This window comes from Coregonus clupeaformis, chromosome 29 (assembly GCF_020615455.1).
Source record: "Coregonus clupeaformis isolate EN_2021a chromosome 29, ASM2061545v1, whole genome shotgun sequence".
NCBI classification, from domain to species: Eukaryota; Metazoa; Chordata; class Actinopteri; order Salmoniformes; family Salmonidae; genus Coregonus; species Coregonus clupeaformis.
In genome coordinates, this window is record NC_059220.1 from 11,525,835 (window position 1) to 11,553,491 (window position 27,657).

Genomic DNA, 27,657 nt, shown 5'->3' on the forward strand with positions numbered 1-27,657 from the left:
AGAGAGCGAAGAACTACCGAGTGTGTGAGAAAGAGAGAGATGGAGAGAGAAGAACTACTGAGTGTGTGAGAAAGAGAGATAGATAGAGAGAGAGATGAACTACAGAGTGTGTGTGAGAGAGAGAGAGAGAGATAGAGAGAGAGAAGAACTACTGAGTGTGTGAGACAGAGAGAGACAGAGAGAGAGAAGAACAACCGAGTGTGTGAGTGAAAGAGAGATAGAGAGAGAAGAACTACCGAGTGTGTGAGAGAGAGAGAGATAGAGAGAGCGAAGAACTACCGAGTGTGTGAGAGAGAGAGAGAGAGATAGAGAGAGCGATGAACTACCGAGTGTGTGAGTGAGAGAGAAAGAGAGAGATAGAGAGAGCAAAGAACTACAGTGTGTGAGAGAGAGAGAGAGAGAGAGAGAGAGAGAGAGAGAGAGAGAGAGAGAGAGAGAGAGAGAGAGAGAGAGAGAGAAGAACTACCGAGTGTGTGTGTGAGAGAGAGAGAGAGAGAGAGAGAGAGAGAGAGAGAGAGATAGAGAGAGTGAAGAACTACTGAGTTTGTGAGAGAGATGGGGGAGAGATAGACAGAGAAAAGAACTACTGAGTGTGTGTGAGAGAGAGAGAGAGAGAGAGAGAGAGAGAGAGCGAAGAACTACAGAGTGTGTGAGAGAGAGATAGAGAGAGAGAAGAACTACCGAGTGTGTGTGAGAGAGAGAGAGATAGAGAGAGAGAAGAACTACTGAGTGTGTGAGAGAGATGGGGGAGAGATAGAGAGAGAAAAGAACTACCGAGTGTGTGTGTGAGAGAGAGAGAGAGAGAGAGAGAGAGAGAGAGAGAGAGAGAGAGAGAGAGAGAGAGAGAGAGAGAGAGAGAGAGAGAGAGAGAGAGAGAGAGAGAGAGAGAGAGATAGAGAAGAACTACTGAGTGTGTGAGAAAGAGAGAGAGATAGAGAGAGAAGAACTACCACACACTCAGAATAACTACTGAGTGTGTGAGAGAGAGAGAGAGAGAGAGAGAGAGAGAGAGAGAGAGAGAGAGAGAGAGAGAGAGAGAGAGAGAGAGAGAGAAGAACTACCGAGTATGTGAGAGAGAGAGAGAGAGAGAGAGAGAGAGAGAGAGAGAGAGAGAGAGAGAGAGAGAGAGAGAGAGAGAGAGAGCTAGAGATAGAGAGAGCGAAGAACTACAATGTGTGTGAGAGAGAGAGAGATCGATAGAGAGAGAGAAGAACTACTGAGTGTGTGAGAGAGAGAGAGAGAGAGAGAGAGAGAGAGAGAGAGATAGAGAGAGTGAATAACTACTGAGTGTGTGAGAGAGAGAGATAGAGAGAGAGAAGAACTACAGAGTGTGTGTGAGAGAGAGAGAGAGATAGAGAGAGAAAATAACTACCGAGTGTGTGAGAGAGAGAGATAGAGAGAGAGAAGAACTACCGAGTGTGTGAGAGAGAGAGATCGAGAGAGAGAAGAACTACCGAGTGTGTGAGAGAGAGTGATAGAGAGAGAGAAGAACTACCGAGTGTGTGTGAGAGAGAGAGATAGAGAGAGAGAAGAACTACTGAGTGTGTGAGAGAGAGAGATAGAGAGAGAGAAGAACTACCGAGTGTGTGAGAGAGAGAGAGAGATAGAGAGAGAAGAACTACCGAGTGTGTGTGAGAGAGAGAGAGAGAGATAGAGAGAGAAAATAACTACCTAGTGTGTGAGAGAGAGAGAGAGATAGAGAGAGAAGAACTACCGAGTGTGTGAGAAAGACAAGTGGGACAAGAAGAGGAGAAAGAGAAGGAGGGTCTAGAACTAGAACTGTTTTTTTTAGGAGATCTGTGATCTTCCTGGCAGACCTGAAGGCTAGCTGTGTGAATGGGGGAAGAGTGGAGGAGAGGAGAGAAGGGGGGCAGCCTGCCCACACTGGACTGCCTCTTCCTGAAAGCAACACAGCTCAGAGAGACAGGAAGTAGAGACACACAGAAAGAGGAGAGGGGGAAAGAGAGAGTCAGAGAGAGAGAGAATACTTTTCCTGTCACCTAACTTTTTGTAAACTGTGCTGGACTAGAGTGTGAAAAATAAAGATAGAGGGGAACACAGTGTGAGATAGAAAAAGGAGATTGAGAACGGATCCAAGGACATGGAGGAGTTCTCAGGCTACCAACATGGATTGTTCCAGTGGAGTTGTGTGTGACTGACGCAGGAGGTTGCTTTGAAGGACTTTAGGAAAGAGTTTGGAGTCCGAACGACTGAATGATGAAAACAGCTGTTCTCTCTCAGGAGACCGGAACATCTACTGGGTATGCAGAAACAAACTCTGTTCCAACCATAGAAATCTAATCTCTAGAATGGGCTTAGAGCCTCTAACTGGTCCACGCCAGTTGTAGCAGAAAATATTTTTGGTATTACATTTTTTACATTTTAGTCATTTAGCAGGCGCTCTTATCCAGAGCGACTTACAGTTAGTGAGTGCATACATTTTCATACTGGCCCCCCGTGGGAAATGAACCCACAACCCTGGCGTTGCAAGCGCCATGCTCTACCAAATGGGCTACACGCTACAATCGGGTATCTCAGATTGTTCTGACAACTTTAACATAGAAACTAAATTGGGAGGAAGGATGTTTGGAATGTTTTTTACATTTGTATCACAAACCATTTTCTTTGAAAATCATGACGATAGTGGCCATTTTAGGCCCTTTTTAGACCCATGCCTCCTGTAAGACCCTAGGATCTGTAAACCGTACATGAGACAGACAAAATCTTGGTGTCATTATACTTCTTATTGTGTTTCCCAAATATGGAGTATGTCTAGATTCTGAAATACCATTTTCACATTCATTCATTCAACATGAAAAATATTAATATTAATATCTGAAACTACCCTTTATGATTTAGCTTATTTTTACACACATAGTTTTTAACAATTTACTCTTCAAACACGTCAACTTTCCAGAGTGGACTCTCTGGTACTTTTAATGACACATTTTATACATAGAAATTGACATTATAGGTCATTAACCAATCCCAGCCCGCCTTTAGGATTGCACATTCAACAAGTCACCAGCAGAGGGAGTTTCCTTTGAATCCATTTTCCCATTCACTGCATTGGTGGTGCTCTTAAAATGTATCATACCTTCAGAATTAACAGAGAGCCCACTCTGGAAATTTGATGTACTTGTAGAGTATATTGTTCCAAACAATAGATATTAAAATTAACAAAATCAAAAGGAGTAGTTTTGAGATATTAATATTTTTTATGTTGAATAAATGAATGTGAATAATTGTATTTCAGAATCTAGATATACTCCATATGTTAGAGCACCCTATAAGGAGTATAATGATACCAAGATGTTGTCTGTCTCATGTACGGTTCATGGATCACTGGGTCTTACAGGAGGCATGGGTCTACAAAGGACCTAAAATGGCCACTTTCATCATGATTTTCTCACAAACTTTTGTGATACAAATGTAAAAAGCATGTCAAACATCCTTCCTCCTAATGAAGTTTCTATGTGAGAATTGCCAGAACAATCTGAGATACCAAAAATATTTCCCTCTCCCACTGGAATGGAATCGCACACTAGTTCTGTGGCTCTAACTCTGTACTAGAAGGTCAGCTGGGTGTGCTATGTAAAAACAAACAAATGGACAGGAGTTTAGTCTGTGTAAGTCTGGGCTCAAGGTCTCTAAACCAAAGATAAGGCCTTCTACTTCAACAACCTTTTTTGATTGTGTACTTTATTTTTTAACAATCCTAACTTTTGCAAGTTTATGCCAAAGATAACTCACCCTTGGCAAGATGATCGTTTCAAAGCAAACAGTATTAACCACGAGCCTTGGCAGATCATAGGAGCCTATCTCCTGTTTCTGTAGTGTGACGTGAGTCCGCTTGATGTACACTGAGTATACAAAACATTAAGAACACCTGCTTTTTCCATGACATAGACTGACCAGTTGAATCCAGGTGAAAGCTATGATCCCTTATTTATGTCACTTGTTAAATGAACTTAAATCAGCGTTGATGAAGGTGAAATAAATGAATAAATATATAGGCTACTTATGAGAATGCAGAATAAAACCTTTCTAGAGCTATTCAATATACATGTTATATACAGTCATGGGTAATATACATGTTAGTCACCCATTGCAAAGGTAGTAAATCTTATCTCTCTATCGCTCTCTATTTCTTTCTTTCTTTCTCTGTCTCACTGTGGTATTTCACCCAATAGATATGGGAGTTTATCAGAATTTGATTTGTTTTGTGGGTCTGTGTAATCTGAGGGAAATATGTGTCTCTAATATGGTCATACATTTGGCAGGAGGTTAGGAAGTACAGCTCAGTTTCCACCTCATTTTGTGGTCAATGTGCACATAGCCTGTCTTCTCTTGCGAGCCAGGTCTGCCAACGGCGGCCTTTCTCAATAGCAAGGCTATGCTCACTGAGTCTGTACATAGTCAAAGCTTTCCATAATGTTGGGTCAGTCATAGTGGTCAGGTATTCTGCCACTGTGTACGGTCTGTTTAGGGCCAAATAGCATTATAGTTTGCTCAGTTTTTTTGTTAATTCTTTCCAATGTGTCAAGTAATTATCTTTTTGTTTTCTCATGATTTGGTTGGGTCTAATTGTGTTGCTGTCCTGGGGCTCTGTGGGGTCTGTTTGTGTTTGTGAACAGAGCCCCAAGACCAGCTTGCTTAGGGGACTCTTCTCCAGGTTCATCTCTCTGTAGGTAATGGCTTTGTTATGGAAGGTTTGGGAATCGCTTCCTTTTAGGTGGTTGTAGAATTTAACGGCTCTTTTCTGGATTTTGATAATTAGCAGGTATCGGCCTAATTCTGCTCAGCATGCATTATTTGGTGTTTTATGTTGCACACAGAGGATATTTTAGCAGAATTCTGCATGCAGAGTCTAAATTTGTTGTTTGTCCCATTTTGTGAATGATTGGTTGGTGAGCAGACCCCAGACCTCACAACCATAAAGGGCAATGTGTTCTATAACTGATTCAAGTATTTTTAGCCAGATCCTAATTGGTATGTTGAATGTTTAGTTCCTTTTGATGGTGTAGAAGGCCCTTCTTGCCTTGTCTCTCAGATCGTTCACAGCTTTGTGGAAGTTACAGTACCTGTGGCGCTGATGTTTAGGCCGTGGTATGTATCGTTTTTGTGTGCTCTAGGGCAGGGTTTCCCAAACTCAGTTCTCGGGACCCCAAGGGGTGCACGTTTTGGTTTTTGCTGTATAGCATGTATAACACGGCTGATTCAAATCATAAAAGCTTGATGATTAGTTGATTATTTGAATCAGCTGTGTACTGCTAGGGCAAAAAACAAAACGTGCACCGAGTTTGGGAAACCCTGCTCTAGGGCAACGGTGTCTAGATGGAATTTGTGGTCCTTGCAACTGGACCTTTTTTGGAACAACATTATTTTTGTCTTTCTTTCTTTCTTTCTCTCTCTCTCTCTCTCTCTCTCTCTCTCTCTCTCTCTCTCTCTCTCTCTCTCTCTCTCTCTCTCTCTCTCTCTCTCTCTCTCTCTCTCTCTCTCTCTCTCTCTCTCTCTCTCTCTCTCTCTCTCTCTGCCTATCTTTCATCTCTCTCCAAAAGGGTGAATGCTGAGCCTCGCTCCCCACCTAGACCCCCCATCACCCCTACCTCATCTTCAGGATCAACAGCACCATTCCCCCCTCCCAGACCTGCCCTCTCCCTTCCCCCGACTCTCCCCTCCAAACCCTCCCCACCCCCTGAACCAACTCCCTCACCTCCACCTGTCTACCTGGACTCATCCCCCCTCCTCCCTTCACCCCTCATACCCTCCTCACCATCCTCACCCACACTGCCCTTTCATTCAGCTTCTGAATTGCTCCCTTCTCAAATTGACTTGGCCATTGATGCCACTGACACAACTGATGTCTCTGATGTCACTGATGCCACTGTCCCAAAGGAATGTACTCCCCCCTTATCCAGACCCCTAGTCCCCGATGTCCCGGAGATCTCTGCTTCCACCCTCGTCACATCACTACCCCCTCAAGTCTTAGAGACATCTACTCCCCCCCTCCCCACACCTGTACCTCCTCAAGTCTCAGAGCCCTCTACACTCCCCCTTCCTGACATCCTGGATGTCTCTGCTCCTCCCCTCCCCTTACATATGTCCTCTTCAGTCCCAGAGCTCTCCTCTTCAGAACCAACCCTACCAGCAGCTTCATCTCAGCCAGTCCCAAAGCCCTCATCTATGCTCCTCTCTGCTCCCATTGTAACTCCCATCTCAAAACCCTCCTCACTTCCTCTCTCTTCTCCCCACATACCTCCTATAGCAAAACCCCCACTTTCCACTCCCCCCATTCATCCTATCTCAAATCCTTCCGTACCTCCGTCTGCCCCTGTTCCTTCTTTCTCAAGGTTCTCCTCACCCCCTCTTCCTAGACCCTCACCACCGCGAAAACTCTCTGGACCACCCCAGCCGAGACCCCCCGTACCTCACCCTCACTCGATAGCCAAACCCTCCTCTCCAGCTCTCCCCAGACCCCCACTTCCACCCATGAAGCGCTCCTCTCCCCCTCTACCCTCCCCACTAGTCCCTCTTGTTCCCAAGCCCGCCCCAGCTTCGGCCTCCTCGCCAGCCCCATCACCAACCCAAGCCACAGCCCCACGACCTAGCATCAGTATCCTGGAGAAACTGATCAAAACTTGCCCGGTGTGGTTGCAGCTGGGTATGGCCCAGGACAGGACCACACTCATACTGAAGAAAGAAATCCCTGGGGTGAGAGTTACTAACATGTTCTTTACACAAACACATAGGCACATTATGTATCTGTGGTCGACCGTGGTCGACTGTTCTGCAGCCGAACATCGATGATTTAGCTGTACAAACCGTTCACACATTCATTAATTGGTCACATACTCACTCACAGTACATCAAAAATACTTACACAACGCATGTAGGGGCAGACATCTTTGAAAGAGTTCCTCATTTATATTTGTTGTATGATAATAGATATTAATAGCATTACGTTGTGTACCCACAGATATTTTTAGTGCGTAAAAGCCCCGACCAGAAATCCATGGTGCTGTCAGTATGTGTGTCTAACCAGCAGGGGGAGCCTCAGGTCCAGGACGTTCTGGTTAAAGAGGAGAAGTCATGTGAGTATCCTAACCAGAGAAGGTCTATAATGTTTTAATATAATGCCCCTTGTAACTGAATTTATCCTAACCCTAAGCCTCAACAGTCAGTGTCCTGTCCTCAGACCCGGGTGAACAGTCAGTGGTAAATAGGTATGGGGACTATCTGTGTTACAGCCCTCGGTCCTGCTACCCCATCCATCAATCCATAAACAGAACACATGATGCTACCCCATCCATCAATCCATAAACAGAACACATGATGCTACCCCATCCATCAATCCATAAACAGAACACATGATGCTACCCCATCCATCAATCCATAAACAGAACACATGATGCTAGCCCATCCATCAATCCATAAACAGAACACATGATGCTAGCCCATCCATCAATCCATAAACAGAACACATGATGCTACCCCATCCATCAATCCATAAACAGAACACATGATGCTAGCCCATCCATCCACACACAGAGAACATATGATGCTAGCCCATCCATCCACACACACAGAACACATGATGCTAGCCCATCCATCCACACACACAGAACACATAATGCTAGCCCATCCATCCACACACACAGAACACATAATGCTAGCCCATCCATCCACACACACACATTCTTACAGCTGCTCTATGTGACATGCTCTATTTGTGACTCCTGTGGGGGAGAGGGGTGGGAGGGTGAGGGTGCTCACTGTGTGACCACAGACTTCCTGTCCTGGGCTGGATGTTGACATTACAGGACTTCCTGCTACTTTGAGCTCACCAGACCCTGGCCGCAGCATAGGGATGTGTGTGTGAGAGCGATTGAGAGATGGAGAGAGAGAGGGAGAGAGAGAATCTGTTGAAAAGTATGTTTGCAGTTTCATCTCTTGAATCATGTGTGCAACCTCTCAGTCCCAATCCATCTCTACTACATGACTAAGGGATCAATCTGATGTAGAATGTCAGTATTCATATAATATTGTGTTATAACACCCTCTCCCTCCTCTAACAGTGATATACCTGGAAGGGTCTGTTCTGGTCTTTGACAACATATTCAAACTCATCGCCTTCTACTGTGTCAGCCGGTAAGACAAGACTATACCCTTCAGATCCTATAGTTCAACGTATAGTATCCTGTAGTATCTACCGTGTCAGCCGACAAGACAAGATTATGCTGCAGATCCTACAGATGTAGGATCTTAATTTGAGCCAGTTTGATACAGCAGGAAAATAATCCTGCAGCGACAGGAAGTGTGAATTATTATGTGGATTATAATTAATGGACATTTTAGTAGGGGTTGATACATTTTTCTTAAGGGAAAATCAAGCCTGAAATTTCAAAGTGGAAATGAGAAACTTACAAGTTTAAAATGTCCTGAATTACAGGAAAGTTATCCTGCAACAGGTTGATCAAATTAAGATCCTACATCTGGCACTTGAAAATATTTTTTACTAATACATTAATAATGATGTGATGAATTATCTTCCAGGGATATTCTACCCTTCACTCTGAGGTTGCCTCAGGTCATCGTCCAGGCAACCAAGTATGAAGATATAGAGATGATATCGACGTTAGGCTCAGGTAGGCAGTGGGACATTCTGAAAACCTCTGTGTTCTATTTTAAAAATAGGTAGGTTATGTATATGAGGTCATTATATCACTTTCAGGCAAGGTTGACCAGAGAAAGAAGAGCCTTTGAGTGAAATGGAGGCGAAGTGTCTCAACAGTGTGAGTGAGTGCGTGGAGTGTGTGTTTCAGTTTCACGTTTGAATGTCACACGCACAAGTACAGTGTGTGTGTGTGTGTGTGTGCGTGCGTGCAGGCTATATGGGCTAGCTTCCTCCTTTACAGTTTTTTTCAATTGTTTACACGCGATTTTGAAAACAGAGTTATTTTTGTCAAAATATAATCACAATTATCCAAACACCACAATCAATTAGCAAAATTCCTAGATTGTTTGCAAAATGACACACTTCAGTCAAAACATACACACTTCAGTCAAAACATATACACATATTTGTGAAAATGCTATTTGTTTTCATTTAACCAACACAGTCATCAATGATCATACACTATTGCAGCCAGTTTCACACTGCTGTGATAAATAAAAAACACATTTGTAAAAAAAAAAGAATAATAGATTTTTGGCCAGACATTCTTACTGTATGTGAGAGATAATTTAGGTGACAAAACAAATCATGAATAATGTTGTGAGTTTCTCACTATTTTTTTAGATATAAGGAGAATGTAGACAAATACTGTAGGCCTACTATAACCTTACCAAGCACTGCACAACACTTGATGCTGCAGACTGAATATTTCAAGTATTTATTTCAATACTTACAGTATTTCTTACCATAATCAGTTACAGTAATCAACCAACAATGATATCAATTACTGTAAACAAATAAAATCCGTAGACAAATAAAAATTACTGCATGAATTACAGTACATACACTTTGACTCTGAAGAAAAGTAAAGTAAAAGTAAACAGAAATGAAAGAAAACTACTGTAAAAGCAACAAGAATACTGTAACTATCCGTCTCTCCGTCTGGCTGGATCAGGCCATAACATTTCATCCACATCACAGGCTATGTCTTCATTGGCAAGGCACCGTTGGAAGAATCGCCTTGTGTGACGAATCCACCCCTGCACTGAAGCTGCTTCAATAAGATCACATGCCTGTTCCATGGCCTGAATGAGGGGCAAACGGTCATAAGGCCGCAGGTCATATACCTTCCACCGCCACGCTGAAAAAAAATTATTCTATAGGATTCAGGAAGGGGGGAGTATGGGGGAAGGTATAAAACTTCAAAATCAGGGTGATCATGGAACCAGTTCTGGACTAGAGCAGCCCGATGAAATGAGACATTGTCCCAAACGACAATGTACCGCATCTGGTCCACTTGGTGTAATGCTGTGACAATCTCATGCAATCGGTCAAGAAATGCAAGTATCAGATTTGCATTATAGGGTCCCAGATTTGCATGGTGGTGGAGGACCCCATTTTGTGTGATAGCAGCGCAAAGGGTGATGTTACCCCCTCGCTGCCCTGGCACATTGGTGATTGCCCTGTGCCCAATTACATTTCTCCCTCTTCTTCTTGTTTTTGCAAGGTTAAATCCAGCCTCATCCACATATATAAATTCATGTTGAATTTCAGCAGCATCCATTTGCAAAACTCTCTGAAACACATTAAAGAAAATAGGATGCTATTCAATATCTATAGCACAGTATTTTTTTGTGACAGAACATTATGAGCAGTGCATGATACCACACCATAGTCAGATGAACAATGCATACCTCCACATACTCATTGCGCAGATGTTTCACTCTCTCTGAATTTCTGTCAAATGGTACCCGATACAGTTGCTTCATGTATATTTGATTTTTCTTTAGGATTCGACCTAATGTTGACAGAGAGACTCGTTGGATGTTATTGAAAATATTGTCATCATTGATGATATTGGCTTGGATTTCTCGTAGCCTGATACAATTATTGGCCAAAACCATGTTCACAATGGCGGCCTCTTGTGCACGACTAAACATAGGGCCCCTTCCACCTTGGTGTCCTCGACCCTCAATCCTATGTAAAAACAAAATAAGATAAAAATAAATAAATATATATATATATATGCAGCCTACTGTCAAATGTCACAGTAAACAATATTGATTATACAAGCTTCAGTTTCAATGTATACTGTGTGGTTAGCTTACCTGTTTTCTCGATGAAATGTCCGAATTACTGACACAACAGTATTTCTGCTGAGATTTGGTTGAACTCTTTGTCCAGCTTCCATCAGTGTCAGTCCATGGTTGATAACATGGTCAATAAGTGTTGCACGGATTTCTCGAGTCAAATTTGGCCCTTGTCTTCTTTGTTCAGGTTCTATCAACTCTTCAAGTCCTTCTCTACCTCTTCCTCTACCTAGGTGTCTTCCTCTACCTCCTTCTCTTCCTCTACCTTCTTCTCCTCTACCTATGCCTCTTCCTCTACCTCCTTCTCCTCTTCCTCTACCGCCTTCATCTCCTCTTTGAGCTCCCCCTCTCATTCTCACTCTTCTTCTTCTTCTAACTCCTTCCATTTTTGTTGAAGACAGGTGAACTCACCTGCTGCCTTTTATAGCACACCTGAGTGCTGCGTTTTCAAATTAGCACATGTGTGCTTCCACACCTGGTAGATGTGTTTATCCAATTCGTTCATTAGTTTGGTAATTGGCAATCCGGTGCTTTGTAATTACAAGGAAGTAACCTCACGATCCTTATCTGTGTCTAAGGTGTGAAAATGTGTGTAGAGTTTTACAAATCACTGTGTGTAATGTTTTGCAAAAAGGGTGAGGCGGACATTGTGTGTAATGTTGTGCAAATCTGTGGAGGTGTTTTGCTCATTGGAGTACAATTTTGCTAATTGTGTGGAAATTTTAATTTTAGTGTGTAAACAATCGTAAAAAACTGTAATAGCTATGAAACAAAACCCTTCCGATTCATCTTAGAACAAAGTTCCATTTATATGTTCTCTCTAATGTAGTTAGTTCCTCTCTGCATTGTGAATACTGATTGCTCATCATCAACCAGTTGTCTTTGATAAAGCTTGTTATCTTGTGAAAATAAAAGTATAATTATCTGACGATAATAGAGTTCAGCCCTAGTGATGGTGGGCTGGTAACTCTTTCTGATGGTGGGCTGGTAACTCTTTCTGATGATGGGCTGGTAACTCTTTCTGATGGTGGGCTGGTAACTCTTTCTGATGGTGGGCTGGTAACTCTTTCTGATGGTGGGCTGGTAACTCTTTCTGATGGTGGGCTGGTAACTCTTTCTGATGGTGGGCTGGTAACTCTTTCTGATGGTGGGCTGGTAACTCTTTCTGATGGTGGGCTGGTAACTCTTTCTGATGGTGGGCTGGTAACTCTTTCTTTCTCACTTCTATGAAAAAGATCAACAGCACTCGGAAATAAAGCATTACTTGGAAATGTTCTCAGTAATCACAATGACCTTTTTCTCCTCACAGATTTCTGGGGTTCTCAGCTTAACAGCTCCTCAAAAATGGTCAAACGTGACAACCAGGGTCAGGGCCACAGCAGTTCCTCCTGTGAGATCCAGCTGTCCACCGGGAATAGTAATGACTGTCTGTGGTACATCAACCCCATCTTCATCGAGGAGTACTGCAGCAGCCTGGAGGCCTCCACCCCGACCCCAGCTCCCATCCACAGGAGCCAGAGTCTGAACACCCCAGGCCCAGGGCAGGGGCAAGGGCAGGTACCCCACAAGTTCAAACGACCCCCACCCCGGCCCCCAAACATCCCAGAGGGCTTGATTCTGTCACAGGGGGCTAAGCAGGGTGCCAGAGGGGAAAGTGTCTCCCCCAGGTCTCCACCCCCACCGCGAATAGTAATAGCCAAGGCAGCAGGGCAGAAAGGGGAAGGAGACAGCAGCAAAGACAGTGGGGATGGAGAGGGAGGTGCTTCTCAACTCGTCTCGGAGAGAGAGGTGTGGGTTACTGTTACTGACTCAGTAGCAGCTACTCAGCCTCTACAGGCTCTGTCACCGCACGGAGCAACAGCAGGACAGAGACACCCAGCACCGCGACCACCCCCACACAGGATACCACTCGTGCCCCTACGGCCGAAACCCTCACAGAAGCGTCCCCCAATCCCGGGACAGGAGGGCGGTGTTGGCCCAGTGCCTGTTGCTTCACTGGTCTGCATCGATGACACCACTAACATGGCAGAGGAGAAGTTAGGAGTGGAACCCCCTGCTGGTGAGACAGAGACACTGCAGAACAAAGGGACATCAGAGGCTTCAAACATCAGTGAGGTTGTTACCGTGGCTACAGCCCTGCTGACAAAAAGGGCCGCACCTCCAGTCCCGCCTCCCAGGAAGAAGAAACCCTCTCAGGCCACGCCCACCACACCTCTCTCCCGAAACGTGATAGGCGGAGGACTTCTGTCAATCAATTCATCATCGGATACCCCCCAGACCTCCAGCACCCCCTCGCCTGCCCGGAGGCCGACCTCCGTCCCCGTGGGGGAGGCCAAGGAGGCCAGGGGGGCAGATGTGTCCCTGTACTCCCCTGATGGTGAAGCTGCCTTCCCTACCCTGGACCATGACTCCTACTCTACCAGCAGTACAGAGGAGGAGGCTGACACTGTGGCCAGCGGGGCTGTAGGAGCCGGTGGGACCAACAACACCAAGGTTCATATATCTTTAATTGATTTATTTCACCTTTATTTCACCAGGAAGTCCCCTTGACTTCCCATTTAACATTATTACGTGCTGTATAACTGACATCATACAGTAACCTAACTAAAAGCTTCATTTCTGTACCTATTCAATTGCTGCTGTGACTTTGTTACTGTATGTGAATCTGTATGACATTTTTCTGTAAAATAATCCAAATAAAATGCTATCATTAAAAGTCAATAACAACCTCCAGGTGTTGATGAAGAGGAACCGTACCATCATGCTGGATCGAGCCAAGCACCGCCTCTCCAGCGTGTTCACTAACTTCATGAGCACCGACCACAAGCTCCAGAGGAGAATCCTAGAGCTGTCCAGAGATGGGAGCTCCTACTTCGGGACCCTGGTGAAGGACTACAGGTAGGAGATCCGTTCAACACAGGTTTTTCAGAATCACTTAGTTGATGGCTGCTAGGGCTGATTAGGGCCACACATATTTTGACTCAAAACTGAATCTTGTTCATATCCCTGTCTAATGGGCAATGGAATATGTCACTTAAATTTGTTCAATGTCCCTAATTTTGTAATCGATTCGGACACCCTTGATGGACTAATCAATGAACGTATCTGACCCCAGGGTGTATATCCTGGAGACCATGGGGAAGCACAGCTCCAGCACTGAGATGCTGCAGGAAATCAGGCAGATGATGACCCAGCTGAAGAGTTACCTTATCCAGAGCACTGAGCTACAGAACCTACTGGAGCCTAATGTCTACACAGAGGACAAACTAGGTGAGATACAGTCTAACATGTTAGAGGCTAGATACAGTAACATAGTCTAGCAGTTGTAATCAAAGAGTTACTGCAGTTGGTAGAGCATGGCGCTTGCAATGGCAGGATTTTGGGTTCGATTCCCGGGGCCTGCGTAATTCTCCTTGATATACTCAACATTCATCTGTCAACACACAGCGTTAGACACACCATTCTCGAGACTCCTTACACACTCAAACACTGAGTTCCTCTTGCTCCTTATTTTGAGACCCACCCCCCCTCCAAAAAAAGTAACATTTTATTTGTCTGATACAGTTTCTACCTGGCCGTGGCTATATTCATAATTTAATAATAATAATAATAATATATTCCATTTAGCAGACGCTTTTATCCAAAGCGACTTACAGTCATGTGTGCATACACATTAACACTGTCTTTCACATGAATGCTTCAGTTCTCACTAATCTTCAAATTAACATGCCCACCATATTCAGTGTCCAACAGGACATTTGGCAAACAGGATGTTCCCCTTATTTACTGTCAAATAGGAGACAGTTGTATATCACAGTCTTCTCTCTGTGCGTGGGAAATTAGACTTTCTAGTGACACCTGTGAAATTACAACAGGGACAGACAACATGGTTGTTAGTGAGGGTTGCTACTGTTGACATTTGATGGCTTAATTGGGTTTAATATACAACTTATTTTGCCTCCAGTGTGAATGCTGAGTGTTAGGTTTTCTTACACAGTGTACATATAAATGCAGTATATATGCAATGAGGATAATATTCATACTGAATTAATTAGCTGACATACATTACATGACCAAAAGTATGTGGACAGCTGCTCGTCGAACATCTCATTCCAAAATCATGGGCATTAATATGGAGTTGGTCCCCCCTTTGCTGATATAACAGCCTCTACTCTTCTAGGAATTATTTCCACTAGATGTTGGAACATTGCTGCGGGGACTTGCTTCCATTCAGCCACAAAAGCGTTAGTGAGGTCGTGCACTGATGTTGGGCGATTAGGCCTGGCTCGCAGTCGGCGTTCCAATTCATCCCAAAGGTGAGGTCAGGGTTCTGTGCAGGCCAGTCAAGTTCTTCCACACTGATCTCGGCAAACCATTTCTGTATGGACCTCGCTTTGTGCACGAGGGCATTGTCATGCTGAAACAGGAAAGGGCCTTCCCCAAACTGTTGCCACAAAGTTGGAAGCGCAGAATCTTCTAGAATGTCATTGTATGCTGTAGCATTAAGTTGTCCCTTCACTGGATCTCAGGGGCCTAGCCCGAACCATGAAAACAGCCCCAGACCATTATTCCTCCTCCACCAAACTTTACAGTTGGCACTATGCATTCGGGCAGGTAGCGTTCTCCTGGCAACCACCAAACCCAGATTTCGTCCTTCGGACTACCAGATGGAGAAACGTGATTCATCACTCCAGAGAACGTGTTTCCACTTTCCAGAGTCCAATGGCGGCAAGCTTCACACCACTCCAGCCAACGCTTGGCATTGCGCATGGTGATCTTAGGCTTGTGTGCGGCTGCTTGGCCATGGAAACCCGTTTCATGACGCTCCCTACGAACAGTTATTGTGCTGACATTGCTTCCAGAGGCAGTTTGGAACTCGGTAGTGAGTGTTGCAACCGAGGACAGACGATTTTTACGCGCTACGTGCTTCAGCACTCGGCAGTCCTATTCTGTTAGATTGTGTGGCCTACCACTTCATGACAGCACTTACAGTTAACCGGGGCAGCTCAAGCAGGGCAGAAATGTGCATGGCTGTGTGCTCGATTTTATACACCTGTCAGCAACAGGTGTGGCTGAAATAGCCGAATCCACTAATTTGAAGGGGTATCCACATAGTTTTGTATATATAGTGTAGGCCAGGGTTCTTCAATTCCGGTCCTGGAGGGCCGAAACACCTCTGTTTTTCACCCTCTCCTTCTAATCAGGGGCTAATTCAGACCTGGGACACCAGGTGAGTGCAATTAACTACCAGGTAGAAATAAAAAACAGAAGTGTTTCGGCCCTCCAGGACCAGAATTGAAGAACCCTGGTGTAGGCGGATGCGTTGGATTGAAACACAGCCCATGCAAAAAACACTCTAGCTTAAAGGAAAACTCCACCCAAAAACTATATTTTGGTATTTGTTTCATTTGTCCATTGTTGACATAGTCCCAAATGTTTTGCTTGTCAGCGATCAAGTTTTCAAGAAATGTTACTTTGAAAATACAGAAATCCTCCCCGTATGATGCATTTTGCATCATATGATGCTGCTTAAACTGACAGATTTTGATGAGGATTGTTTTATTATGTTACTCAGATTGACGCACAGGTGCCATATACTGGCCATATACCACACCCCCTCGGGCCTTATTGCTTTAATATACAACTTATTTAGCCTCCAACGTGAATGCTGAATGTCAGGTTTTCTTACAAAGTGTACATATAAATACCGTATATATTCAAGTGAGGATAATATTCATACTGAATTAATAACCATTTGGTTATCTTTTGTCCATAAAGAACTATAACTGCAGGCAAAAATACATGTGTCAGATGGCGTCGAATAGACAGGGAATCTAAGATAAAGTCAAATCAATACATATTTAGCCCTGTGTAAGGACGCAGAGTGCCATAGACATAGACCGCTCCAAGGGAGACCATTGATTTCTAACCAGCGTGATGTGTGTCATTCCTCTCCAGAGGTGATCATCCACCAAAAATACATTCATTAATAATTTTTTTAACAGCTTCCAGATTTGCTCAGCGAGTATAACCAGCACCAATGAGGAACCACATTCTAGTTTCCTACTTTGCATTGCACTGAAGACTAAATGTAGCTGCCTGCAACAAGCTCTCTTCTCAAATAGAAATGGTGGCCACTGTTTTGTCATGTTGTTCTCCAGAGGTGATTATTGAGGCTGCCCTGTGTAAGGCTATGCTGAAGCCTCTGCAGGAGGCTGTGTATTCAGGCCTGAAAAACATCCACGCCAGGGACGGCTGTCTGAAGAGACTGAGGGAGAACCAGAGTGTCGTCCTGGGTACCACCACCACAGAACTGGGGATCACCACCAGCATCCCAGAGACCCCTGTCATGGAGAAGGTAGACAGTTATGGGCTGCATCTGAAATGACACCTTAATGGCACTAATGTAGGGATTTACTGTTGACCAGGGCATTCACTTTTATATGGCTCCTGACTTTATATTCTGTTTTTGTCTTGTACAGTGGGGGTTTTGTCTGCCGCTGTATGACATGAATTTCCCCTCAGGGATTAACAAAGTACATCTATCCATCTGTTTGTCCATCCGTCCATCCATCTATTTTAGATCCAGCTGAAGTTGATGACCCTCCACCAGGAGTACTCCCCTCAGAAGAAGATTGATCTGCTCCTTAAGACCTGCAAGATCATCTATGAATCCATGTCTATAGGCTGTCCAGGTGAGGTGCTGTCTTTGTTTCTGGGTAGATTTTGGTGGTTGAATTATGATTAACTTTGTCATGTTGTTTGTTAGTGTAAGAATAGTCTCATGATGCCATCCTCCCAAGTCTCTTTTTAATTATTACTCGACTATCTGCAAACGAAAGTCAGGGCTAGTGTACAAGTGCAGATTGACATTGATAATGATTGATCATTACTGCCGGACGACACCAGTGTCTACAAATACCTGACTGAGAGTGGAGATTGAAGTTGAGGATGATTGATCAGTACTGCCTCACAAATACCTGATTGACAAATACCTGATTGTCAGGTGAACTGACTAAGATGGTGGTTGATGTGTTCAGCAGGGAGGGCCCATGGTGCAGATGACTTCCTCCCGGTGCTGATGTACGTCCTGGCCAGGAGCAACATGGCCTTCCTGCTACTGGATGTAGAGTATATGATGGAGCTGATGGACCCTGCACTGCAGCTAGGAGAGGGTAGGGACAAACTAAATTCCATACACACGCGCACACACACACACACGTACACACACACATACGAACACACACATAACAGCACTGACGCACACATAGTACCACTGTTAGATGCAGTGTATGTGCCTACTAATGATGACTATCTTGTGTGTGTCACCAGGCTCCTACTACCTGACGACTATGTATGGAGCGTTGGAGCACATAAAGAACTATGACAAGCAGGTTGTGACACGGCAGTTCAGTCTGGAGATCCAGGACTCTATCCACCGCTGGGAGAAGAGACGCACCCTGAACAAAGCCAGCGTGTCACGTTCATCTGTACAGGTCAGTACATGTCAGGACCACCAGGGTAGCACACACAGAGGGTTAGGGTTAGGGATAAGGCTAGGGTTAGGGTTAGGGTTAGGGATAAGGATAAGGCTAGGGTTAGGATTAGGATTAGGGTTAGGGTTAGGATTAGGGTTAGGGTTAGGGTTAGGGATAAGGATAAGGCTAGGGTTAGGATTAGGATTAGGGTTAGGGTTAGGATTAGGGTTAGGGTTAGGGATAAGGCTAGGGTTAGGGTTAGGATTAGGGTTAGGGATAAGGCTAGGGTTAGGATTAGGGTTAGGATTAGGGATAAGTCTAGGGTTAGGATTAGGGTTAGGATTAGGGATAAGGCTAGGGTTAGGATTAGGGTTAGGGTTAGGGATAAGGCTAGGATTAGGGTTAGGGTTAGGGATAAGGCTAGGGTTAGGATTAGGGTTAGGATTAGGGATAAGGCTAGGGTTAGGATTAGGATTAGGGTTAGGGTTAGGGTTAGGGATAAGGATTAGGATTAGGGTTAGGATTAGGGATAAGGCTAGGGTTAGGATTAGGGTTAGGGTTAGGATTAGGAGGATTAGGATTAGGGTTAGGGTTAGGGTTAGGGTTAGGGTTAGGGTTAGGGTTAGGGTTAGGGATAAGGCTAGGGTTAGGGTTAGGTTTAGGGTTAGGGTTAGGGTTAGGGATAAGGGTTAGGGTTAGGGTTAGGGTTAGGGATAAGGGTTAGGATTAGGGTTAGGGTTAGGGATAAGGCTAGGTTTAGGATTAGGGTTAGGGATAAGGCTAGGGTTAGGATTAGGGATAAAGCTAGGGTTAGGGTTAGGGTTAGGCTGGGAAAAGAGACCCCCTAAACTAGGCCCGGTAGTCCAGTTGGTCTTTCCAAGTCAGGCTTGACGCAGAGTAATAGAATAGAAAATGTCACTGCAGTATTTTGACATTTGATCATTATGACTATATCAGTATTCTTTGAAATTTTATTGTCATTATGTTGACAATAAAACAAATTGTCATATGATATTTCATGTCATTCCTCTTTCTGCGCTGTCCCGTTGCAGGACTTCATCAACGTGTCGTTCCTGGAGGTGGGGTGTAACACTAAGACGCTGGGGGTCCACCCCAACACCACAGCCCAGGACCTGTGTTCCCAGTGTGCTGTCAAGTTTGAGGTGGCAGAGCCAGAGTCCTACAGGTACAATCTCCTGCCATTGTGCCCTTGACCAAGGCACTTAACCCCTTCAAAACTGCTCTCTCCATCCAGGGGCGTTGCTCCGTGGCTGACCCTGAGCATATCAATATGTGTATGCTGACCCTAACTCACAAAATGAAGTATTTATTCCATTCTATTCTATTCTGTTATATTCTATTCCATTCTAACCTATTCTCTTCTGTTATATTCTGTTCTATTCTATTCCGTTCTATTCTGCTCTGTTCTATTCTGTTCTGTTCTATTCTGCTCTGTTCTATTCTGCTTTGTTCTATTCTGTTCTGTTCTGTTCTATTCTGTTCTGTTCTATTCTGCTCTGTTCTATTCTGTTCTGTTCTATTCTGTTCTATTCTATTCTGCTCTGTTCTATTCTGCTCTGTTCTATTCTGCTCTGTTCTATTCTGTTCGGTTCTATTCTGTTCTGTTCTATTCTGCTCTGCTCTGTTCTATTCTGTTCTGTTCTATTCTGTTCTATTATATTCTGTTCTGTTCTATTCTGTTCTGTTCTGTTCTATCTGTTCTGTTATATCTGTTCTGTTCTATTCTGTTCTGTTATATTATATTCTGTTCTGTTCTGTTCTGCTCTGTTCTATTCTGTTCTGTTCTATTCTGCTCTGTTCTATTCTGTTCTGTTCTATTCTGTTCTATTCTATTCTGTTCTGTTCTATTCTGCTCTGTTCTATCTGTTCTGTTCTATCTGTTCTGTTCTATCTGTTCTGTTCTATTCTGTTCTGTTCTGTTCTATTCTGTTCTGTTCTATTCTGCTCTGTTCTATTCTGCTCTGCTCTATTCTATTCTGTTCTATTCTATTCTGTTCTGTTCTGTTCTATTCTGTTCTGTTCTATCTGTTCTGTTCTATCTGTTCTGTTCTATTCTGTTCTGTTCTGTTCTGTTCTGTTCTATTCTATTCTGTTCTGTTCTGCTCTGTTCTGTTCTGCTCTGTTCTATTCTGTTCTGTTCTATTCTGTTCTGTTCTATTCTGTTCTGTTCTATTCTGCTCTGTTCTATTCTGTTCTGTTCTGTTCTATTCTGTTCTGTTCTATTCTGTTCTATTCTGTTCTGTTCTATTCTGCTCTGTTCTGTTCTGTTCTATCTGTTCTGTTCTATCTGTTCTATTCTATTCTGTTCTGTTCTATCTGTTCTATTCTATTCTGTTCTATTCTGTTCTATCTGTTCTGTTCTATTCTATTCTGTTCTATTCTGTTCTATTCTATTCTGTTCTATTCTGTTCTATTCTATTTTACAGCCTGAGTGTGCTGGTGGAGGGCCACCATCAGCTTCTGGCCCCTGAGGAGTTCCCCCTCACTATCAAGTCCAGTCTTCACCACAGTGAGCCCCACAAGGAGTACTACTTTGTCTACCGGCCTGGAAGGACAGAGTCAGAAGGACAGGAGGCAGAAGGACAGGACGCAGAAGGACAGGACGCAGAAGGACAGGACGCAGAAGGACAGGAGGCAGAAGGACAGGAGGCAGAAGGACAGGAGGCAGAAGGACAGGAGGCAGAAGGACAGGAGGCAGAAGGACAGGAGGCAGAAGGACAGGAGGCAGAAGGACAGGAGGCAGAAGGACAGGAGGCAGAAGGACAGGAGGCAGAAGGACAGGAGGCAGAAGGACAGGAGGCAGAAGGACAGGAGGCAGAAGGACAGGAGGCAGAAGGACAGGAGGCAGAAGGACAGGAGGCAGAAGGACAGGAGGCGGAGAGCGAGGAGCCTGCTCCCGCAACCGAGCCAGAGCCTGAGGAGGAGGAGAGTCTGATGGAGATATGATGACATCAGTGTGCGGGTGCATGGGTGTGTGCGTGTGTGCGTGTGTGCGTGTGTGCATGCGTACGTGGGACTCAAAGGATCAAGGAGCTGCTCAAGTGAATACAATGGCTTCCCCCTCAATCATTATTGACATTTTAAATGAGACATTGGTTTTTGCCTTATACACAATCATATACACAATGTTTAGGTCTGCCATTGACAACATGTGGAGACATTCTGAAAGAAGAGAACCACCACCATCACCTCACCTTGATCTTCAGGTCTAAATATCAAATCACACAACAGGAGACTCAAGTTGACTTTAGCTTCTATACAGATGTGCACCTTGATCTTCAGGTCTAAATATCAAATCACACAACAGGAGACTCAAGTTGACTTTAGCTTCAATACAGATGTGCACCTTGATCTTCAGGTCTAAATATCAAATCACACAACAGGAGACTCCAGTTGACTTTAGCTTCTATACAGATGTGCACCTTGATCTTCAGGTCTAAATATCAAATCACAAAACAGGAGACTCCAGTTGACTTTAGCTTCTATACAGATGTGCACCTTGATTTTCAGGTCTAAATATCAAATCACAAAACAGGAGACTCAAGTTGACTTTAGCTTCTATACAGATGTGCTCTATCTTAATTTGATCAATTTCTCACAGCAGGACAATAATCCTGCAGCAACAGGAAATGTGAATTATTATGTGGGTTATAATTAATGGACATTTTTGTAGGGTTGACACATTTTTCGTTAGGGCAAATCAAGTCTAACATTTTAAAGTGGAAATTACAAACTTTAGAAGCCTTTTCCTGCTGCGCAGGAAAACTATCTGCGACAACAGAGCGATCAAATTAAGACAGTACATCTGTATGACTTCTATTGTAACTCATATTGCTCAGTGAAGAAGACCCACCACCATCAACTCATGTAGGACTGGTTCATACTTCAGACGTTAAATATCACACAGGGGATCCACTCAAGTTCACTTCAGCTTCTATATTACTTCTATGGTAACTCATCTAGCTCTGTGAGTCTGCCTTCCTCTCTCTGCAAAGTTGACCAAAGCTACAGAGATAAAGAGGATATCGTCCTCCTCTAGTTTGAAAGGGCACAATAGGCTGCATAATTAAACTGTAAGGGATCAGGACAAGGAGTCTCTGTCTGTATCCCAAATGGTACCCTATTCCCTATGTAGTGCACTACTTTTGACCAGGGCCCATAGGGCTCTGGTCAAAAGTAATGCACTATGTAGGGAATAGGGTGTTATTTGGGACGCAATCCATGTATCCTGTCCGGACGGTGTTTGTTTTCATATTTAACAGATTATTTGCTTCTGCCACAGTTCAGACTGACAATCAGCTGTTCATTGGTTTTGCTAATTGAATTTAGCATGACAGTATCCTTGCCAATAATTATCTCACTAGGTTTATATGCTCAAGAACGACTCTGCTACTCCCTGTACTGTACATCCATATTTGCTGTGCTGGTTTGTATACTCTTGTAGCTGTGCTGTGGCCACATTACATTGGTGTCCTGGAAGAACTTTTCAAGTCTCATTCTGGAGGGGATCTGCTACAATGCCATTCATTAAGTTCAAATACAAGTCTACCAGGCACTGATGGTGTACAGCCTTATTATACTATAATTAATAAAACTGTCATAATGACCTTACATAGCATTATGGCTTTGATTGTTGTTTTTTCACATTGATAAGTGAATTGTTTTGTTTTTAAAAGGTGAAAGGTGAAAGGTTTTATGTGGAAATATTAAGAGATGAAACGCACAAAGAATCATTTCAGAAATTCCAATATTTCCTATTTTCAGTATTTGGGAGTAGATATATTTCCTTTCTTAGATAAAACCATTGCCAAAAACTTTAGCAGAACGCTAAAATCTATTCAATCTGACCTCAGTAGATGGAATAATATCCCAGTTGCTTTAACCGGCAGAATATCTATTGTCAAAATGAATATATTGCCATGGCTGAATTTCTGTACTTCAATGCTTCCCATGGCTCCCCCTTCTGGATATTGGGATACAATTCACAGTGAGGTTTCGAAATGAATAGTATATGGCAAGGTATGGCAAAATTAACAAACTTGCAAAGGGGACCCAACTTTAAATTGTATTTCCAGGCACTAGCGTTTTGCCCCATCCTAAATTGGTTTAGACATGATTCTTCCTCCCCCTGGCAGTGTACAGAAATACATGCAGCGTCTCCTATTGCCCTGGAAGAGGGGGTCTTCACTGATATATCTCCTAAACCAGGGTTCATCAACTAGATTCAGCTGTGGGCAGATTTTTTTCTTGCGCGATGGTCGGGGGCTGGAACATAATTAAAAATAATTTGTAGACTGCAAATTGAACGCAAGAAGTCCAAACATATATAATATTTGACTAAAACATAATCATTTCAAACCTTACTTACATATGTATTAGTGCTGAGCGATTAACTGAAATGTTGGTTATTTTTCAGCTTTTGAACAACATCGGTTGAATTATTTGAATTCCATTTTGTAAGTTTTTTTAAACACCTTCTTCGCCCCCTTTGAGGATAACACAGTGCCACCGACGCGGCCCACTCCCAAGGACTGTGGGCTCCGTTCTCTGTGGCCGAAGTGAGTAAGACATTTAAACATGTTAACCCTCACAAGGCTGCCGGCCCAGACGGCATCCCTGGCCGTGTCCTCAGAGCATGCGCAGACCAGCTGGCTGGTGTGTTTACGGACATATTCAATCTCTCCCTATCCTAGTCTGCTGTCCCCACATGCTTCAAGATGGCCACCATTGTCCCTGCACCCAAGAAAGCAAAAGTAACTGAACTAAATGACTATCGCCCCATAGCACTCAGTTCTGTCATCATGAAGTGCTTTGAGAGGCTAGTTAAGGATCATATCACCTCTACCTTACCTCACACCCTGGACCCACTTCTACCCCAATAGATCCACAGACAATGCAATTGCCATTGCACTGCGCACTGCCCTATCCCATCTGGACAAGAGGAATACCTATGTAAGAATGCTGTTGTTTGACTATAGCTCAGCCTTCAACACCATAGTACCCTCCAAGCTCATCATTAAGCTCGGGGCCCTGGGTCTGAACCCTGCCCTGTGCAACTGGGTCCTGGACTTCCTGACTGGCCGGCCCCAGGTGGTGAAGGTAGGAAACAACACCTCCACTACGCTGATCCTCAACACTGGGGCCCCACAAGGGTGCGTGCTCAGCCCCTTCCTGTACTCCCTGTTCACCCATGACTGCGTGGCCACGCACGCCTCCAACTCAATCATCAAGTTTGCAGACGACAAAACAGTAGTAGGCCTGATTACCAACAATGACGAGACAGCCTACAAGGAGGAGGTGAGAGCCCTGGCGGAGTGGTGCCAGGAAAATAACCTCTCCCTCAACGAAGGAGCTGATCGTGGACTTCAAGAAACAGCAGAGGGAGTACGCCCATCCACATCGACGGGACCGCAGTGGAGAAGGTGAAAAGCTTCAAGTTCCTCAGCGTAAACATCACTGACAATCTGAAATGGTCCACCCACACAGATAGGAGGCTGAAGAAATTTGGCTTGGCCCCTAAGACCCTCACAAACTTTTACAGATGCACAATTGAGAGCATCCTGTTGGGCTGTATCACCACCTGGTATGGCAACTGCACCGCCCGCAACTGCAGGGCTCTCCAGAGGGTGGTGCGGTCTGCTCAACGCATCACCGGGGGCACACTGCCTGCCCTCCAGGACACCTACAGCACCCGATGTCACAGGAAGGCCAAAAAGATCATTAAGGACATCAACCACCCGAGCCACGGCCTGTTCACCCCACTATCATCCAGAAGGCGAAGTCAGTACAGGTGCATCAAAGCTGGGACTGAGAGACTGAAAAACAGCTTCTATCTCAAGGCCATCAGACTGTTAAATGGCCATCACTAGCCGGCTACCACCCGGTTACTCAACCCTGCACCTTAGAGGCTGCTGCCCTATATACAGTGAGGGAAAAAAGTATTTGATCCCCTGCTGATTTTGTACATTTGCCCACTGACAAAGACATGATCAGTCTATAATTTTAATGGTAGGTTTATTTGAACAGTGAGAGACAGAATAACAACAACAAAATCCAGAAAATGCATGTCAAAAATGTTATAAATTGATTTGCATTTTAATGAGGGAAATAAGTATTTGACCCCCTCTCAATCAGAAAGATTTCTGGCTCCCAGGTGTCTTTTATACAGGTAACGAGCTGAGATTAGGAGCAAACTCTTAAAGGGAGTGCTCCTAATCTCATCTTTTTACCTGTATTGTCACGCCCTGACTCAGGGGACGTTTATTTGTTGAGTCAGGGTGTGTGTATTCCGTGTTATGTTGTGTTGTTCTATGTTTAGTTCTAGATCGTTGAGATCTATGTTGGCCAGGGTGGTTCCCAATCAGAGGCAGCTGTAGCTCGTTGTCTCTGATTGGGGACTATACTTAGGCAGCCGTTTGGCACCAGTCTGTGTGGGATCTTGTTCCGTATAGGTATGTTATTAGTCTACCTTGGACTTCACGTATCGTTTGTTTGTTGTTTTGTTCGTGTTCAGTACGTTAATAAATATGTACGCTTATCACGCTGCGCCTTGGTCCGTCTCTTCCGTAAACGATCGTGACATGTATAAAAGACACCTGTCCACAGAAGCAATCAATCAATCAGATTCCAAACTCTCCACCATGGCCAAGACCAAAGAGCTCTCCAAGGATGTCAGGGACAAGATTGTAGACCTACACAAGGCTGGAATGGGCTACAAGACCATCGCCAAGCAGCTTGGTGCGATTACTCGCAAATGGATGAAACACAAAATAACTGTCAATCTCCCTCGGCCTGGGGCTCCATGCAAGATCTCACCTCGTGGAGTTGCAATGATCATGAGAACGGTGAGGAATCAGCCCAGAACTACACAGGAGGATATTGTCAATGATCTCAAGGCAGCTGGGACCATAGTCACCAAGAAAACAATTGGTAACACACTACGCCATGAAGGACTGAAATCCTGCAGCGCCCGCAATGTCCCCCTGCTCAAGAAAGCACATATACAGGCCCGTCTGAAGTTTGCCAATGAACATCTGAATGATTCAGAGGAGAACTGGGTGAAAGTGTTGTGGTCAGATGAGACCAAAATCGAGCTCTTTGGCATCAACTCAATTCGCCGTGTTTGGAGGAGGAGGAATGCTGCCTATGACCCCAAGAACACCATCCCCACCGTCAAACATGGAGGTGGAAACATTATGCTTTGGGGGTGTTTTTCTGCTAAGGGGACAGGACAACTTCACCGCATCAAAGGGACGATGGACGGGGCCATGTACTGTCAAATCTTGGGTGAGAACCTCCTTCCCTCAGCCAGGGCATTGAAAATGGGTCGTGGATGGGTATTCCAGCAAGACAATGACCCAAAATGACCCAAAACACACAGCCAAGGCAACAAAGGAGTGGCTCAAGAAGAAGCACATTAAGGTCCTGGAGGAGCTGAAGGTTCGAGTTGCCAAACGTCAGCCTCAAAACCTTAATGACTTGGAGAAGATCTACAAAGAGGAGTGGGACAAAATCCCTCCTGAGATGTGTGCAAACCTGGTGGCCAACTACAAGAAACGTCTGACCTCTGTGATTGCCAACAAGGGTTTTGCCACCAAGTACTAAGTCATGTTTTGCAGAGGGGTCAAATACTTATTTCCCTCATTAAAATGCAAATCAATTTATAAAATTTTTGACATGCATTTTTCTGGATTTTTGTTGTTGTTATTCTGTCTCTCACTGTTCAAATAAACCTACCATTAAAATTATAGACTGATCATGTCTTTGTCAGTGGGCAAACGTACAAAATCAGCAGGGGATCAAATACTTTTTTCCCTCACTGTACATAGACATGGAATCACTGGTCACTTTAATAATGGAACACTAGTCACTGCTTTACTCATTTCATATGTATATACTCTATTCTATTCTACTGTATTTTAGTCAATGCCCTCCGACATTGGTCGTCCTAATATTTACATATTTCTTAATTCCATTTTTTAAACTTTTGATTTGATTTGAAGGAACGTTGGCGGGTGCACAGTGCTCTGTTAGGATGATTAAATTATTTTGGATGAACATGCGAAGGTCAACTACTTTTTGAAGTGATTTGTTTGACAATCAGATGAAAACATCATGACTGGTTGTGTTCATGGCCTTTATATTTCTGTACCTTTTTTAATGTTTTTTTCTTTTTGAGTGGCAGCCAACAGGGAAATGCGAACTGAGTATGAGAATGTAGGAGTTTGTGTAGTGTACCCTCCACACCCCACCCACCCCTCTCTCCCAATGAAAAAAAAGGGAAAAAAAGAGAAAAATCCCTCATTTACACATATAGGGTCGCTTGCAAAAATATCTGAATGAAGTGAAATGTTGAGTTACTAAAGAAGACAGGATCAGGAGATAGTGTGTT

The 27,657-nt window shown here is 44.1% G+C and overlaps 1 protein-coding gene across 1 annotated transcript; it reads left to right on the forward strand.

Annotated features, from left to right (window-relative positions):
- Positions 1–1,892: 1,892 nt before the first annotated feature.
- On the forward strand, positions 1,893–21,212 carry rin3 (Ras and Rab interactor 3). Its single transcript, XM_045209050.1, has 14 exons — positions 1,893–2,261; positions 5,562–6,714; positions 6,980–7,094; positions 8,079–8,151; positions 8,557–8,648; positions 12,077–13,260; positions 13,502–13,665; positions 13,883–14,037; positions 16,929–17,125; positions 17,351–17,462; positions 17,808–17,942; positions 18,100–18,263; positions 19,298–19,431; positions 20,693–21,212. Exons 1-14 carry the CDS (start codon positions 2,215–2,217, stop codon positions 21,210–21,212), a joined length of 4,245 nt encoding a protein of 1,414 aa, XP_045064985.1. The 5' UTR covers positions 1,893–2,214.
- The last annotated feature ends 6,445 nt before the right edge of the window (positions 21,213–27,657 follow it).